Source organism: Charadrius vociferus, unplaced genomic scaffold (genome assembly GCF_000708025.1).
Source record: "Charadrius vociferus isolate BGI_N301 unplaced genomic scaffold, ASM70802v2 scaffold103, whole genome shotgun sequence".
In the NCBI taxonomy this organism is placed as follows: Eukaryota; Metazoa; Chordata; class Aves; order Charadriiformes; family Charadriidae; genus Charadrius; species Charadrius vociferus.
This window is the reverse complement of record NW_009648061.1, coordinates 1,742,465-1,755,265: the sequence shown is the minus strand read 5'-3', so window position 1 is coordinate 1,755,265 and position 12,801 is coordinate 1,742,465. Positions and strand designations below refer to the sequence as shown.

Here is a 12,801-nt window from a genome sequence, read left to right as displayed (position 1 = left end):
AAATTCCTTTATTATGATACACAAATAGTTCAAATGGCAGTCTAATATAGCCTTTATTCTTTTCTCTTTTGACACTTTTTTTTTTACACCACTGTAAAGACCATATAATGGCTTTCTCTGGATTGATTTAGCAGTCTTGTATTTATGCTACGTACACATTAATAGGCGTAAATGCTCTCCAGTCTTTTAAAATTTGCTGGAAATGGCAGTTCTGTTCTCTTCCAGTTGTTCAGCTGTGTTTAAGAGGACAGCATACATGTGTGGCGTAACCTAAAAAATGAAAAGGTAATATTGTGTAGGAAGGAAAAACAGCCAATATGACACTGTTGTGCTCAGTTTATTAAGTGGACCAGGTATGCTCCTGCTTGCATACGTGCATGCAGTTACAATTAGTAGAGATCTGTGCCAATTATCACTCAGATGAGTCAGCACAGTGAAGCCTGGAGGAACTGCAACACTTGCTCCAGCCAGTCAGTGTCAGGCTCTGGGCAGTGGCGTGATGCCAACAGGTAATGGTTCCACCTCAGATGCTCAGCATCTATGTGGCCTTGGGTGTCTGTGTGCCAACGTTCTCCGTTCTCTTACTGGCAGGAGTATAGTCAGATTTTGGCACAAGCTGCCCATCACATCTCTCAAGGGTAACATAACCATACCATTTTCCAGCAATTTCAGGTTTTGTTCTTCTGTCACTTGTTGATCTGTGGCCTTTACTGAGGCTTGTTGCAGTCAGTTCTTTGCCCTCTGGCTCATCAGACTCAGTTCCTCAACCCTTGGTCGGGGAAGGTTGCGATGCTGCTGCTGACAGGTAGCTAACTGCTCCGTGGCATTTCGTGTGTGCTGGCATTCCAGAAAGCACTGCCTGGACAAGAGGGAAAAATATTTCACTGCAGAATGTTGAGATTTTAATGGTGTTTATTGTTGTTTTCTTCCCAGCTGTCCTGTGTGATAGCATTTGGCAGTTTGGCCCCACATGTAAATATTTAGGATATAGGCAAGAACAGGTGCAGTTAAGAGAAGTAGCCAATGGACGCAGTAGTTTGTGCCGTGGTTCATGCAAAGAGGGCCAGCAGCTCTGCTCAGAACAGCACCCATGTCCTTGGCAATGGTGGTGATGCACCCCAGGACACAGTCCCCAGCTACTGCTGGACTGGCTATCCCTGTAACATCACAGGCCTCAACCCAGAGTGAGCTCTAGAAGGAAGACACAGGTCTGGGGCTGCAGGGAATGCCTGTAGGCTCTTGCCAAGGCTGGGGCAGCAGGAGATGATTTCCTTGCCCACAGGAGGTATGCAGTTATTAAGGATCTGTGTCACCAAGTAAAGGAGCTGCAGGAGGAGGTCAGCAGTCTGCACAGCATCAGAGATAACGAGAAGGAGATTGACCAGATCTTTTCCAACACTCTGCAGCTTTGAGAGCCCGAACTACCAGCTGTACTGAAGGGAGGAGGGTTAGGCAGCAGCTATGCCTGTCTGTTTGGGAAGTGGAGACTCCCATGATGGTGAAGGTTGGAAGATAATGGCTTCTGGCACTAGCAGGAGGGTTTCTGCTCTGCCTGAAGATTTGCAGCTACAGAATAGGTTCACTGGCCTTACAGCTGATGAGGAGCTGGGAGGTGTCAAATAAAGCATCTGTGCCGTCCGAGTCTGAGCCACAGAGGAGCACCAAAAGGAAGAGGCGAGTGACAATAATCAGAGACTCCCTTCTGCAGGGAACAGAGACCCCATCTGCCAACCTGACTCATTCTCTATGAAAGTTTGCTGCTTCCTGGGCGCTTGAATTCGGGATGCTGTGGAAAGACTGCCAAAGCTTGTCCAGCCCTCAGATTGTTGCCCCCTGCTGCTCTTCCATGTGAGCACCAGCGATACTGCCAGGGGTGACCTGGAAAGTCTCAAGAGTGTCTCCAGAGACAATGGTCAAGGGCATGGGAGAGGCTGAGAGAGCTGGGATTGGTTATGCTGGATAAAAGAATGCTTAGGAGGGATCTTAGGTATATAAAAATATAAATGGCTGACAGGAGGGATTAAAGAGGATAGAACCAGACTTTTCTCCGTAGTATCCAGTAACAGAACAAGAGGTAATAGGCACGAGCTGAAATACAACAAATTCCACCTGAACATGGGAAATGCTGGAACAGGTTGCCCAGAGAGATTGCGGTCTTTCCATCCTTAGAGAGTCTCAAAACCCCGCTGGACATGACCCTGAGTAACCTGCTCTGCTTGAACCTGCTTTGAGCAAGGTAGTTGGACTAGATAATCTCCAACCTCAATAGTCCTGTGATTCAAAGAACTTCATTCTAGATGTATGAGAGTCCAATTCAAAGAAGTGTCAACTCAGCATTATAGACATATAACTCTGGAAGAGCTACTCAGAAACCTTTTGGTGGTGAAGTTGTTCTTGTTTCTGGCTTTGCAGGAATCAGAAACTCTTGATTGCTTCCTTTGAAAAAATCTTGTTTGTTCATACCGAATCAGAACAGGAACAGATTTTAGACACTTTAGGCTAAAACGCACACATGAGCTAAAAGGAAAGAAAATAAGAGTGACTAAGAGCCATCACTGAGTAATGCCAGTATACTAGAGAATCTTTCTGATCTTTGACCGTATTTGTTCAGGTTTTGGTGCTAGCTCTGAGGCAATATAGTGGCAGAAAAATGAAATCTAAAACTGTTGGACTCTTTAGAACTCAGAGTTCTGTATTTTGTTACTTAAAAAGTAGAAATACTTTCAGAAGTTAATGTATAAGATTTGTAGAGTGATGTTGCACACATGTATACTGTTGATAGATCAAGTGCTTACTAATCATACCTTGATTTTCCTATATTGTGTGTGTCTGAATGTCTTGTTGACTTGAACATCTATGAATATTCTTATTGAGGCTGTTGCAAAATATGGTTAGCTTTTCCTCTTCATTGTAATAATGGGTCTTCGTATGACTTTAAGCTGACTATTAATGTTAGCTTGAGACCCTTTGGTCATTTCAAGTTGTCCTTCTGCCTTGTCAATAATACAGATAGGCTGTTACAAGATACAACTAAATTCCAAAGTTAGGTATGCATAAACTTGGCAAAAAAAACGATTCTATGCAGTACTGTAATAAAGAAGAATTTTATAGAAGTATACCTCTGTATTTAAGTGGTCTGCTAACTTCCACTAACTCTTCCCTCCTTCTTCTCCATAGAATGTGTATGTAAACATAAACCGCATCATGTCAGTAGCAAATCGCCTGGTTGAGTCTGGCCATTATGCTTCACAGCAAATAAAACAGATTGCTAGTCAGTTGGAGCAAGAATGGAAGGCGTTTGCTGCAGCCTTGGATGAACGTAGCACATTACTGGATATGTCCTCCATCTTCCATCAGAAAGCTGAACAGGTTAGTGAACGGGGAGATTGCCAACAAAAATTTCTGTGGTGGAATGGTGAGTTGTACTGTTTGCTTTTCGTTTAGACAGAAGTACAAGAGAGTGATTGAAAAGGTCAGCAAGAAAGCCAGAGCATTCATTTCTGCCAATTTCAGCTGATACTCAAACAAAAAGTTGTTCTCCTCAGGGCAGCCCATTGCCCTTGTATTCTTCACGAAATGCCTTGCCCATATCAATGAAAGATAAAACTTAACCAGATTAGATATACGAGTCAAAATGAAATGGATGTAAATGCTTAACTATATGAAGCTTTCAAGTTGAAAGAAAGGAAGGAAAACATTTAGTATAGTCAGTATCTATATAATGCCTTTCCTATGTTCAGACATCATCACTTGTTCTATTGCCCTCACCACTCCACCCCAATCAGTCCTTGAGTGTCAAGATTTAACTCACAGTAATTGCTTATAGAAAACTAAGTTAAACTGGCCTGAAAGTTGAGGAAGATTGACTATCTTCTGAATCTGAAATTGTGGTGGGAGATGTTTACTTAGTATCCCATAAGAGATTCCTCCTATACTAAACAAAATTTTTAGCCTTAGGCCTATACCAATTATTTTAATTAAGTCATTAATCGCGTCTAACTGCCAGAGAAGAGGTATATATAAGGGAAATAGGAATAAATATCCCCAAGTTAATAGTCTTGATGGTGAAAGCATGTTTTCCCCTCAAGGGAATTGGGTTCTGAAGAAGTTTCTATGTGTGTGCTGTTGAGTCACCCATTGATATTATAGACTGTCTGATTTGTATATCCCTGGTGAATTTGGAGAGCAGAGGTTCTTGGATGGTAATGACTGACTGAAGTTTCGATGTGCTGTATGGCTGCCGTAGATACTTCTCTTTCCATTTGCCTTGCTAAATTGGATCCAAGAGAAGGTCTTATGTCTGATTTAACTTTAATTTGGAATAAATGAAGGAACCACTTGGGAGCTGATAGCTGCAGAAATAGAGGCAGCAGACTTTATATTTCCTGAATTCTACTACAAAGATTTTCAACTTCATAAATATCTAGAAATTAGAAACGTGAATGTATTAAGATGGAAGTACACATTGCTTTTCATTATGTTAGTGGTGATGTTGGTTTACCTGTCCTTAGACAGAGTAAGGTAAAGTATATAAACCATCATAAGTATTTTTAGCAGGTTTTGCAGAAAGATCATAGAATAGTTTGTGTTCAAAGGGACTTTTAAAGGTCCTCTAGTCCACCCATCCTGCAATGAGCAGGGACATCTTCAACTAAATCAGGTTGGTCAGGGCCCTGTCTAACCTGACCTTGAATGTTTCCAGGGATGGGGCATCTACCACCTCTCTGGGCAACCTGTGCCAGTGTTTCACCACTCTCAGAGTAAAAAATTTCTTTCTAATGTCTAGTCTAAATCTACCCTCTTTTAGTTTAAAACCATTACCCCTTTTCCTATTGCAACAGGCCCTGCTAAAAAAAAAAAAAAAAAAAAAAAAAAAATTCCATGTAAAAAGGAGGTGAAGGAATTGTTTTCTGGTGTAAAGGTCACCAACCAGCTTGAAGTATTTGGTAGACACAGTGTGGTACCTTATCAGCATTGATGCTTTTCTAATTGCTTGGCTTTTTCGGATTTACATTTAAGCACTTGCAGCCATAAATGTAAGAGAGAGATAGTGAAACATGAAAGATAGGTATACCCTGAATCGAGTGATGTCCTTTTTCATAAGAAAATTATGTTCCTCAGAAGTTTGGGGGAGTAAATTTTGTGTGTGAGTGCTGGGCAATTGTGGTACGGGTCAGTGTTACCTTCAACACTAAATGCAAGTGTAAACAGAAGAGAAGAATGAGAGAAAATAGTGCAGCATCTGCTGGGATTAATTTACTTACTCTTTAATTGCTCCTTCTGCAGCTTTCATTTTATGATTAACTGTGATGGATTGTCATAGCTGCTTTGTAAGATACCTGGATGTGATATATTAGCTGTTTCATTAACAGTGGAGAGTAAGTTCAAGGAAAGAGGGCTTGGAATAAGAGGAATGACCCCTTTAGAGACTGGTGATGCTTGACCGACATAAAAAGATTATTAAAAAAAAAAGCAGCCAAAGAAATTACACAACCTTCTTGAATGCATGTTTTCCCTTTCAAGTGACAGGTAAGTGTTGCTGCCTACTTTCAGACACAGTGAAGACTGCACCCCGCTATCAATGCCTGCTGACGGGTGCAAGAGCTGTAGCTCTGTGGTCCCACATGAAGCTTCTTTTAATGTCCAGTGCTTCATGTTAGAGATTTTTAAAATTGTCCCTTGATGAAATGAGAATGAAATAAGTATCATAGAGCTAAGTACTCTATCACCCTTGCTCCCAGCCTTCAAACAATCATGGAGTACCAGAAATGGTCTGTGGATTACCTTTTTCTCAAAAGACTACATGTGCTCCAGGAATTAAGATACATATGATGAGAGAAATGACTTTTGAGACTTGAACTTGACATGAATAGAGGAAAAATTAGTTTACAGATCCCACATGTATTTGGCTGTACTAAGTTTAACAGCTATGAAAACTCCTAGCAAAATGGATTCTTTTTGCTGCTTTCTTTTCCTAGCATAACAAGGGTATAAAATTCATGCCCCCTAGCTGTCAAAAATAAGTTGACCGAACTTCTGCTGTGCGTACAGCTATGATAGCAGTTTCTTGTCTGTCAAGACAGCTTAAGCTTCAGAGATAACTTAAATTGGCTGTAGAAGAGATTCCGTTGCAGTATCCTCCATTTCCCCTGAAAGGCTTGACTTGAGCAGCTCTGCTGACATAGCTGTGTGCTCAAAGTTCAGTGTTAGTCCTGTGAGACACCCCCGCTTAAATTGTAAATCCTTTACATGCTTGCTGCTGTAGTAGCTTGCCAAATGGATTTAGTGCTTCTCTGCCTGTAGAAGTTAGTGCTTCGGGGACTGAGGTGTGAATTTGCTGTGCTCTAGCGCTGCTATGCCTCCTTGATGATCTCTCTCCAGCAAAAGGCAACTATGGAGTGTTTCAGTGAACAGTTTACCATTTTTTCATTGTGTGTGTGCACACACGTGCACAGTAACTTGTTTTTTTTCTGAAGATTTAAAAAAGGTGAAATGATACGTCGTGATACCATGAGTATCTGCACAGGGAGTTGATGGGTAAGGAGCTGAGGGTCTGGACTTGAAAGTTGTAGCATGTTTTACCTTTTTGTGTAGACAAGACCTTAATTGTCTTTCATGCATCTGAAATGGTAGGTGCAGGGTGAAGTAAACTTTTTATTAGCTGCAAAGTCAAGAAAAGGAGCAAGAGTAAACTTGAAGCATCATTATTGCCAACTCTTTAATAGGTTCTCAAAGCTGTCAACATACATCTAAGCCTGTCTGTGAACAGCTCCAAAGAGTTCCATGTAACTAAAAGCACAAGTATAGTCAGACTTGAATATTTGTTTCTATTCTGATATAAGTTTCATTTTTGTCAGTTTGGAGAGAAATACATTAAACATTTTTCCCTTAAAAAAAAGTCTTTTCAGTGGCTGTCACACAGATGCTTTTGTATATTACCAACATGTACGTACTTATTGATAGAACATGTATGTACTTATTGATAGAAGCCAAAATCAAGCAGAATGTTTTTTGTCTGTTGCAGTACATGAGCAATGTGGACTCATGGTGTAAAGCCTGTGGTGAGGTGGAACTTCCCTCAGAACTTCAAGATTTAGAAGACGCTATCCATCATCATCAAGGGATATATGAGCATATTACCTTGGCCTACTCTGAGGTAAGTGTCTTGTTTGTTTCTTTAAGTTGCTGACTTGATAAAATGGTGTAACATTAAGTTTGCATCATGAACTGGCATTGCTTGTTGTGTAGTGCATTAGTTGGAAACTCAAGTGCGAGACCTCTTTCTTAATTCAGTATACTGGACTTTGCTACTGTTGTTCAAAAGTTAAGTGTTAAGTCTTCCCCTTAATCTACTGAAAGAAATTTAAAAGGCAAGATGGTACAACCAACCCGTGCCGTGTACTAAGTATGTTTTAATTTACATTTGCATATTACTACCTTTTAATAGCAGCGTGATACTATTGTTTAAACACTTCCTTGAAGGGAAGCTAGCTGGGTATTCTTTGGGAAAGTATTTTGTTGGCATGGATTGCTTTAAGTGTGTTTTGAATATCCATCTCTGAAATTGCCTCACAAAAAAGGCTTAACCATCAAAGGATGTCACTTGACAAGACGGAAAGGAATATACTTACTTCTGCCAACCTCAAAGACACTCAAATGAGCCAGAGTGCCTATGTAGTCAGCATTTGTATGATTAGCATATCCTGTGCTGCTGCTGTCATCTTGGATTCTGCATACAATGAAGTAATAATATTTATCAGTATTTCTAATAGTTGTATTTACAACTTAAGATAATATGCTTGTTCTGAAGGTGGCCTAGAAAGTGATGACTAAAGTATCTATTGTTTTTATACGAACTTTGAGTTTGCTCCTGTGCTCCAGTTAGCTGAAATGAGAAATTAAATGGGTATTGACTTCACTATTAGCTAAAAGGTATGTTTGTATTTCCCGCTGAGCTTTTCTTGCTTGCTTGCGCTCGTTGCTCTCATCAGAGGATAAAATTATTTTTGCTGTTAAATTGTACTGCTGTTAATTTGGATTAAATACAGCAGTTTCTGTTCTCATGAAAGTTGCATATGCATTATGCATTTGATTAAATCATGGTAAAAAACGATGAGTGGACACAGGATAGCTTAGACCACAGCTTGCACCTTCTTTTAAAAGGAGATCACGTGGGATTGAATTAATGGTTGTGATTTATACGTTACATTAAAGATAAAACTACTTTGTGATGAACCAGCTCTATTATGAGCAACTGAATCATAAGTCTGGTCACATTTCATTTAGCAGTAAAGGAGGGTGAGGTTAGTGCTGATGATTGGTCCTATTGTTAGTATATCAAAACCAGTTTTTTTTAATACTTGCCATCTTAGGGTCTGTGTAAACTTTCTTACCACTTTATTACTCTGGATGTCCAGAGTTCAGGAGTTGTTGTTCTTTTGTGTAAAATACACACCGATATCCTCATTCTTGTTATATTCCACCTTGCTGTGTCAACTTACCTAATGACATACTGAAGAATACCTTTGGTGATTAAAAAAAACTTGTGATCTTACTACACATACCTGTTTTACCTCATTCTTGAGAACGTGTTTTGTAGGAAGGTTTTGTTTCTTCATTATGACCTCTCTTCATTGGGAGGATCCCTTTGGAAAACAACGGACAGAGACGTAGCACGTTTGTAGTAAGATTTGTGTGAAGAGAGGCAATCTAGGCTGCACGCTCCATGAGGGTGCAGCAAGAAATAAGAAGGCTATAGGGCTCTCTAAAATAATGATTATAAAACACTGAAGCTAAAATAGTGGGACTTTTTTCCTTTGGTTTTGTTTGGTTTGGATTGATGCTTTTCATCAGTGATACGACTGGATTAGAGCCTGCTGTTAAGTGTAAATAGGTACTGTGGATTACCATGTGTCCTGGTTGCGGCAGGGATGGGGTTAATCTCCCCCGGAGCCGGCAGGGGGGGGGTATTCCCTCCCAGGTGCCCCATGCCCGGGCTATCAGAGGCACTGCCAGGGCAGGAGAGCAGTCGCCACTCGGGGGTGGGCTGCTGCGGTGAGCGTCTGGTCGGTGCGCGTCTGGTCGGTGCGCTTCGCAGCGGTACTGTAATCGCGTCTTCATATCCCTTTATCGGTGTTACTGTTTTGTTTTCATCTTCTCTTTTTCTGTTCTGTTAAATTGCACTATTTCAACCCACAAGTTTTGCCCTGTTGGTATTTTTTTTTTTCCCACGGCTGTGGGAGTGGAGCGAGCGGCTGCGTGGTTCTTTGTTCCCGGCTGAGGCCAAACCACACCATGTTAAATACTGTTTGCTTCCTGGTGATGCATAATGAATATAAATTAGATGGGTAGATGATAGGATTGCTCTGGCAAATACGTTGAAAATTTATTTAGAATTTCAAAGCTGTAGCTTTTGACTTTAGGATAGCTGGAGATTTTAACAAAATCTTCATTGGTACTGTTCAAGAAAGAAGCTAACGTGAGGTGCCTTTCTTCTGATTTCAGATCATTACTTTTCCCCATCTGGTAAAGCAACAGCTTTGTCTTTAGCAACCGGAATTGGTGCAGAAATAGTAGTTGTACATGTATGTACAATTTGTGTTCCTCCTTGGGACAGAAGGATTTATTTTGCCTTATTTAAACATGCATTCCTTTTTGAAGATTGATGAAGTTGTCTTTCTGTGTAAAGATATTACAGAACTATTGCTTATTATTAGATGTATGACTTCATTTCTGTTACAGCACGGAGCTCCTTTCATTTTGTGATGAATGAACAGTGGGAGGAGAGAGGAACACTGTGGAAATTACAACACTTTGTCATTCATTTTAGATTACAGTGTCTTGACAACATGACTTGGTTGCAAAGTAGAAGACAGTAATTTTAAGAGTAAATGCTTTTAGGACTAGACAGTCTGATTTTACTGAGGATAATTACTGTATATTACTAGAAAAGTAACTTCTAGCTTACAAGCTTAGATAACTGGTATGCTTGAAAATCCAATAGCTGTGCCTTAAATGAAGTTATATATATAAATGAAGTTATATATCTCACTGAAATCGTGCACTGGGAAGGAAGAAAACTTTACTGTGTTAAGTCCAAAGAGGAAACGTGCATGATCATTTGTTTGTAAAGGTAGTAAACTAATCAGATCATAGGGCTGTCACAATTAATTATTTTCCCCTAAATTTTGTGGTCTTTCAATAAATAATTGAAGTCCATTATCTTGAAATATTTGAAACACTTGCACTAGATAACTGCTTTGGATACAGAAAAGAAAAAAAACCATCATTATAGTAACTACTATGGACTATACTCTTTTCCTGCCTGACTTCACTTTACAAGAGCTACTTTTCCAAGTGAGCTTCATTCTCTGTGTTGATACTTATTGCTAAAATGAAAAAGCTTAAATTGGAACTGAGAAATAAACTCACTTGTAAACTAATAATTAGAAAAGAATTTTCATTCCAATCTGTTTGACTACTGAATAGCAGATTTTAAATGTGCCTAGAGTTAGTGAAAATTGTTGAAAATAGCCACTGGGCCCTGACAATTTTTCTGTTTCTGACATGGTGTTGATTTCTCGGATTCAGACTATTGTTTACACTCTAGTCTTGTGGTTTTGGATTAATTTTTCCTGCCTGTTAGATGAGCTATTAGAGATGTTCTTTACAGATAGCTGAATGATACTGAATTGTAACAGTTCTCTAAGCTTCATGCTAAAAGTGACAGAATAGTTAAACGGCAATGAAAAGTCCTTTCAACAGACTTGGCAAGTGCTAAACATTAATAGTGACCAGATAAGATAGGATTATTGCTGTTTAATTAGCCTGCAAGGTAAATCAGAATATTTTTGCTGTGGTTCGAATCAGAGAAGACAACAATTAGAACTGACTAAAGTTTCTTGTCAGCATCAATAGTTATACACATTTTGGAAAAGAGTATCTTTCTTTGCTGCATGGAAAGGTTTTAAGTGATTTAATCAGGTTTAAGTTTGCCATAACAACATTTTGCCTTTGGCTTACCAGTAACAGTAATAATTTAGAAGTTGTAAATTGGGTCAGGTCAAATCATGTTTTAAGGTTATATCTGTTGGTCTAAATGTATTCATCAAATTAATATTAACCTATAGAAAATAACCTCCCTGTTCACCTTGACAGCAAATGAAAAGAGGGAGGTGCTCCTGGAAGGATAATTTTCGGCAAATGCTTAATTTTAGATGCTTTGTTTAAAAACAAACAAACAAAAAAATCACTTTAAAAGACAGGCTGTTATTTACAAGAGTGCTACCTCTTAAATTCGTCTTACGTAGAGGAGAATATACTTTTTTTTTCTAAAACAGCTGAGTGTAATCATGCCTGGAATAAAAAAATCTTCATTGCTGCTCCACGAGTTCTTAAATACATCTAAAATGGGGAGAGAGGGTGGGGAATGAAATAAGTCTAACAAGCTTTTGTCAGTACAAGTAATTCTTGGTCCTTGCTGGCGGTCAGGTGAGCCAAGATGGAAAGTCGCTGCTTGACAAACTTCAGAGACCTTTGACTCCTGGGAGTTCTGATTCCCTCACGGCTTCTGCCAACTACTCAAAAGCAGTTCATCATGTTCTGGATGTCATCCATGAAGTTCTGCACCACCAGCGCCAACTGGAAAATATTTGGCAGCATCGAAAGGTCCGCTTGCACCAGCGGCTTCAGCTGTGCGTTTTTCAACAGGATGTTCAACAGGTGGGCTTTATTTCATGTTGTCTAAATGCCTTTGTACTCTGTCAGCCTGTGATTTGTTGCTGGTTGCATTGACAGGAGGGTTTTGATTGCTAAACCCTGTGTTCGTTCATTCAACAATTGAATAGTTGCATGGGATTGACTGACTGATTCCAAGTTCTGTCTGTTATCAGAGGATATTGGCTGTTACAGGTAGAAATTATATTCATATGTTAGCTCTGCTTCAGTTTTGTGTTTTTTTTTTTTTTTTTTTTTAATTTACCACTTTATTTACTTTAGGTCAGACAGGATGAAAAAGATTTTTATTCTAGCTGGTTATGCTGAGCTTGTGCTGGAACCTGACATTTGCATTCTAGGTAAAATTCACAAATCAGGAACTGCTTGAATGGGTTTTTTTAGATAGCCAGTCAAACATTCTGGTTCAGCTAATCTTGTTTCTTCCAAATTCGTTTCACTTTAAGCCAAATTTCTTGTACTTACCTGTTTCAAGAAGATGCTGAATGTGAGCAGTTGGGAGTGAAATAACCTGATTTTCATCATTTGCAGTAGTTGACAAAGATACTTAATTCAGGCAGGCAGTGGGGAGAGTGAGCAATCTTGTTAGCTCAGCTTTTTTCTATACACAGTGCCTATCTCTTCCTGTAAGTTAAAGAAAACAGCTTAAAAATACTTAAGCATGGAATTAAGTGTAAAATTATTAAAACTTTCATACATCAAAAATTAAGTAATAAAGAGGCATATGTTGAAAGGCAGGCAGTTATCCAACTTCTCAACAGTCAAATGTGATGAAGGATGCAGAAAGGCATAAACATGTTAGCTGACAAAAAAAAGTGAAAGAAAGCGGAGTCAATGTTTTGAATGATCAGGAAGGGCATAGAGGACCAAACTGAAAACACTGTTATGCTGTTGTATAAATCCTAGAGGTTCTTTGTCAAGATTACCGCATAAATAGTAGCTAGTCAGAAGAGTCCAGTGCTGGTACCTGCCTGAGTAGTCAGTGAGGGGCACTTGTCAAAACTGATGAGGCACAGTCCATAAATGGATCGCCTCTTAAACTTAAAAGGCTTCATCAGGAGTCTTCAG

At 39.5% G+C, this 12,801-nt stretch overlaps 1 protein-coding gene across 1 annotated transcript in view; it reads left to right on the top strand.

Moving 5' to 3' along the window:
• The window catches only part of TRIO (trio Rho guanine nucleotide exchange factor), a 182,907-nt gene that overhangs the window by 23,058 nt on the left and 147,048 nt on the right, over nt 1–12,801 (top strand). The window contains exons 6-8 of the mRNA XM_009883743.1: nt 3,178–3,369; nt 7,025–7,156; nt 11,491–11,721. Coding sequence (XP_009882045.1) covers nt 3,178–3,369; nt 7,025–7,156; nt 11,491–11,721 — 555 coding nt within the window. The remainder of the gene's footprint in view (nt 1–3,177; nt 3,370–7,024; nt 7,157–11,490; nt 11,722–12,801) is intronic.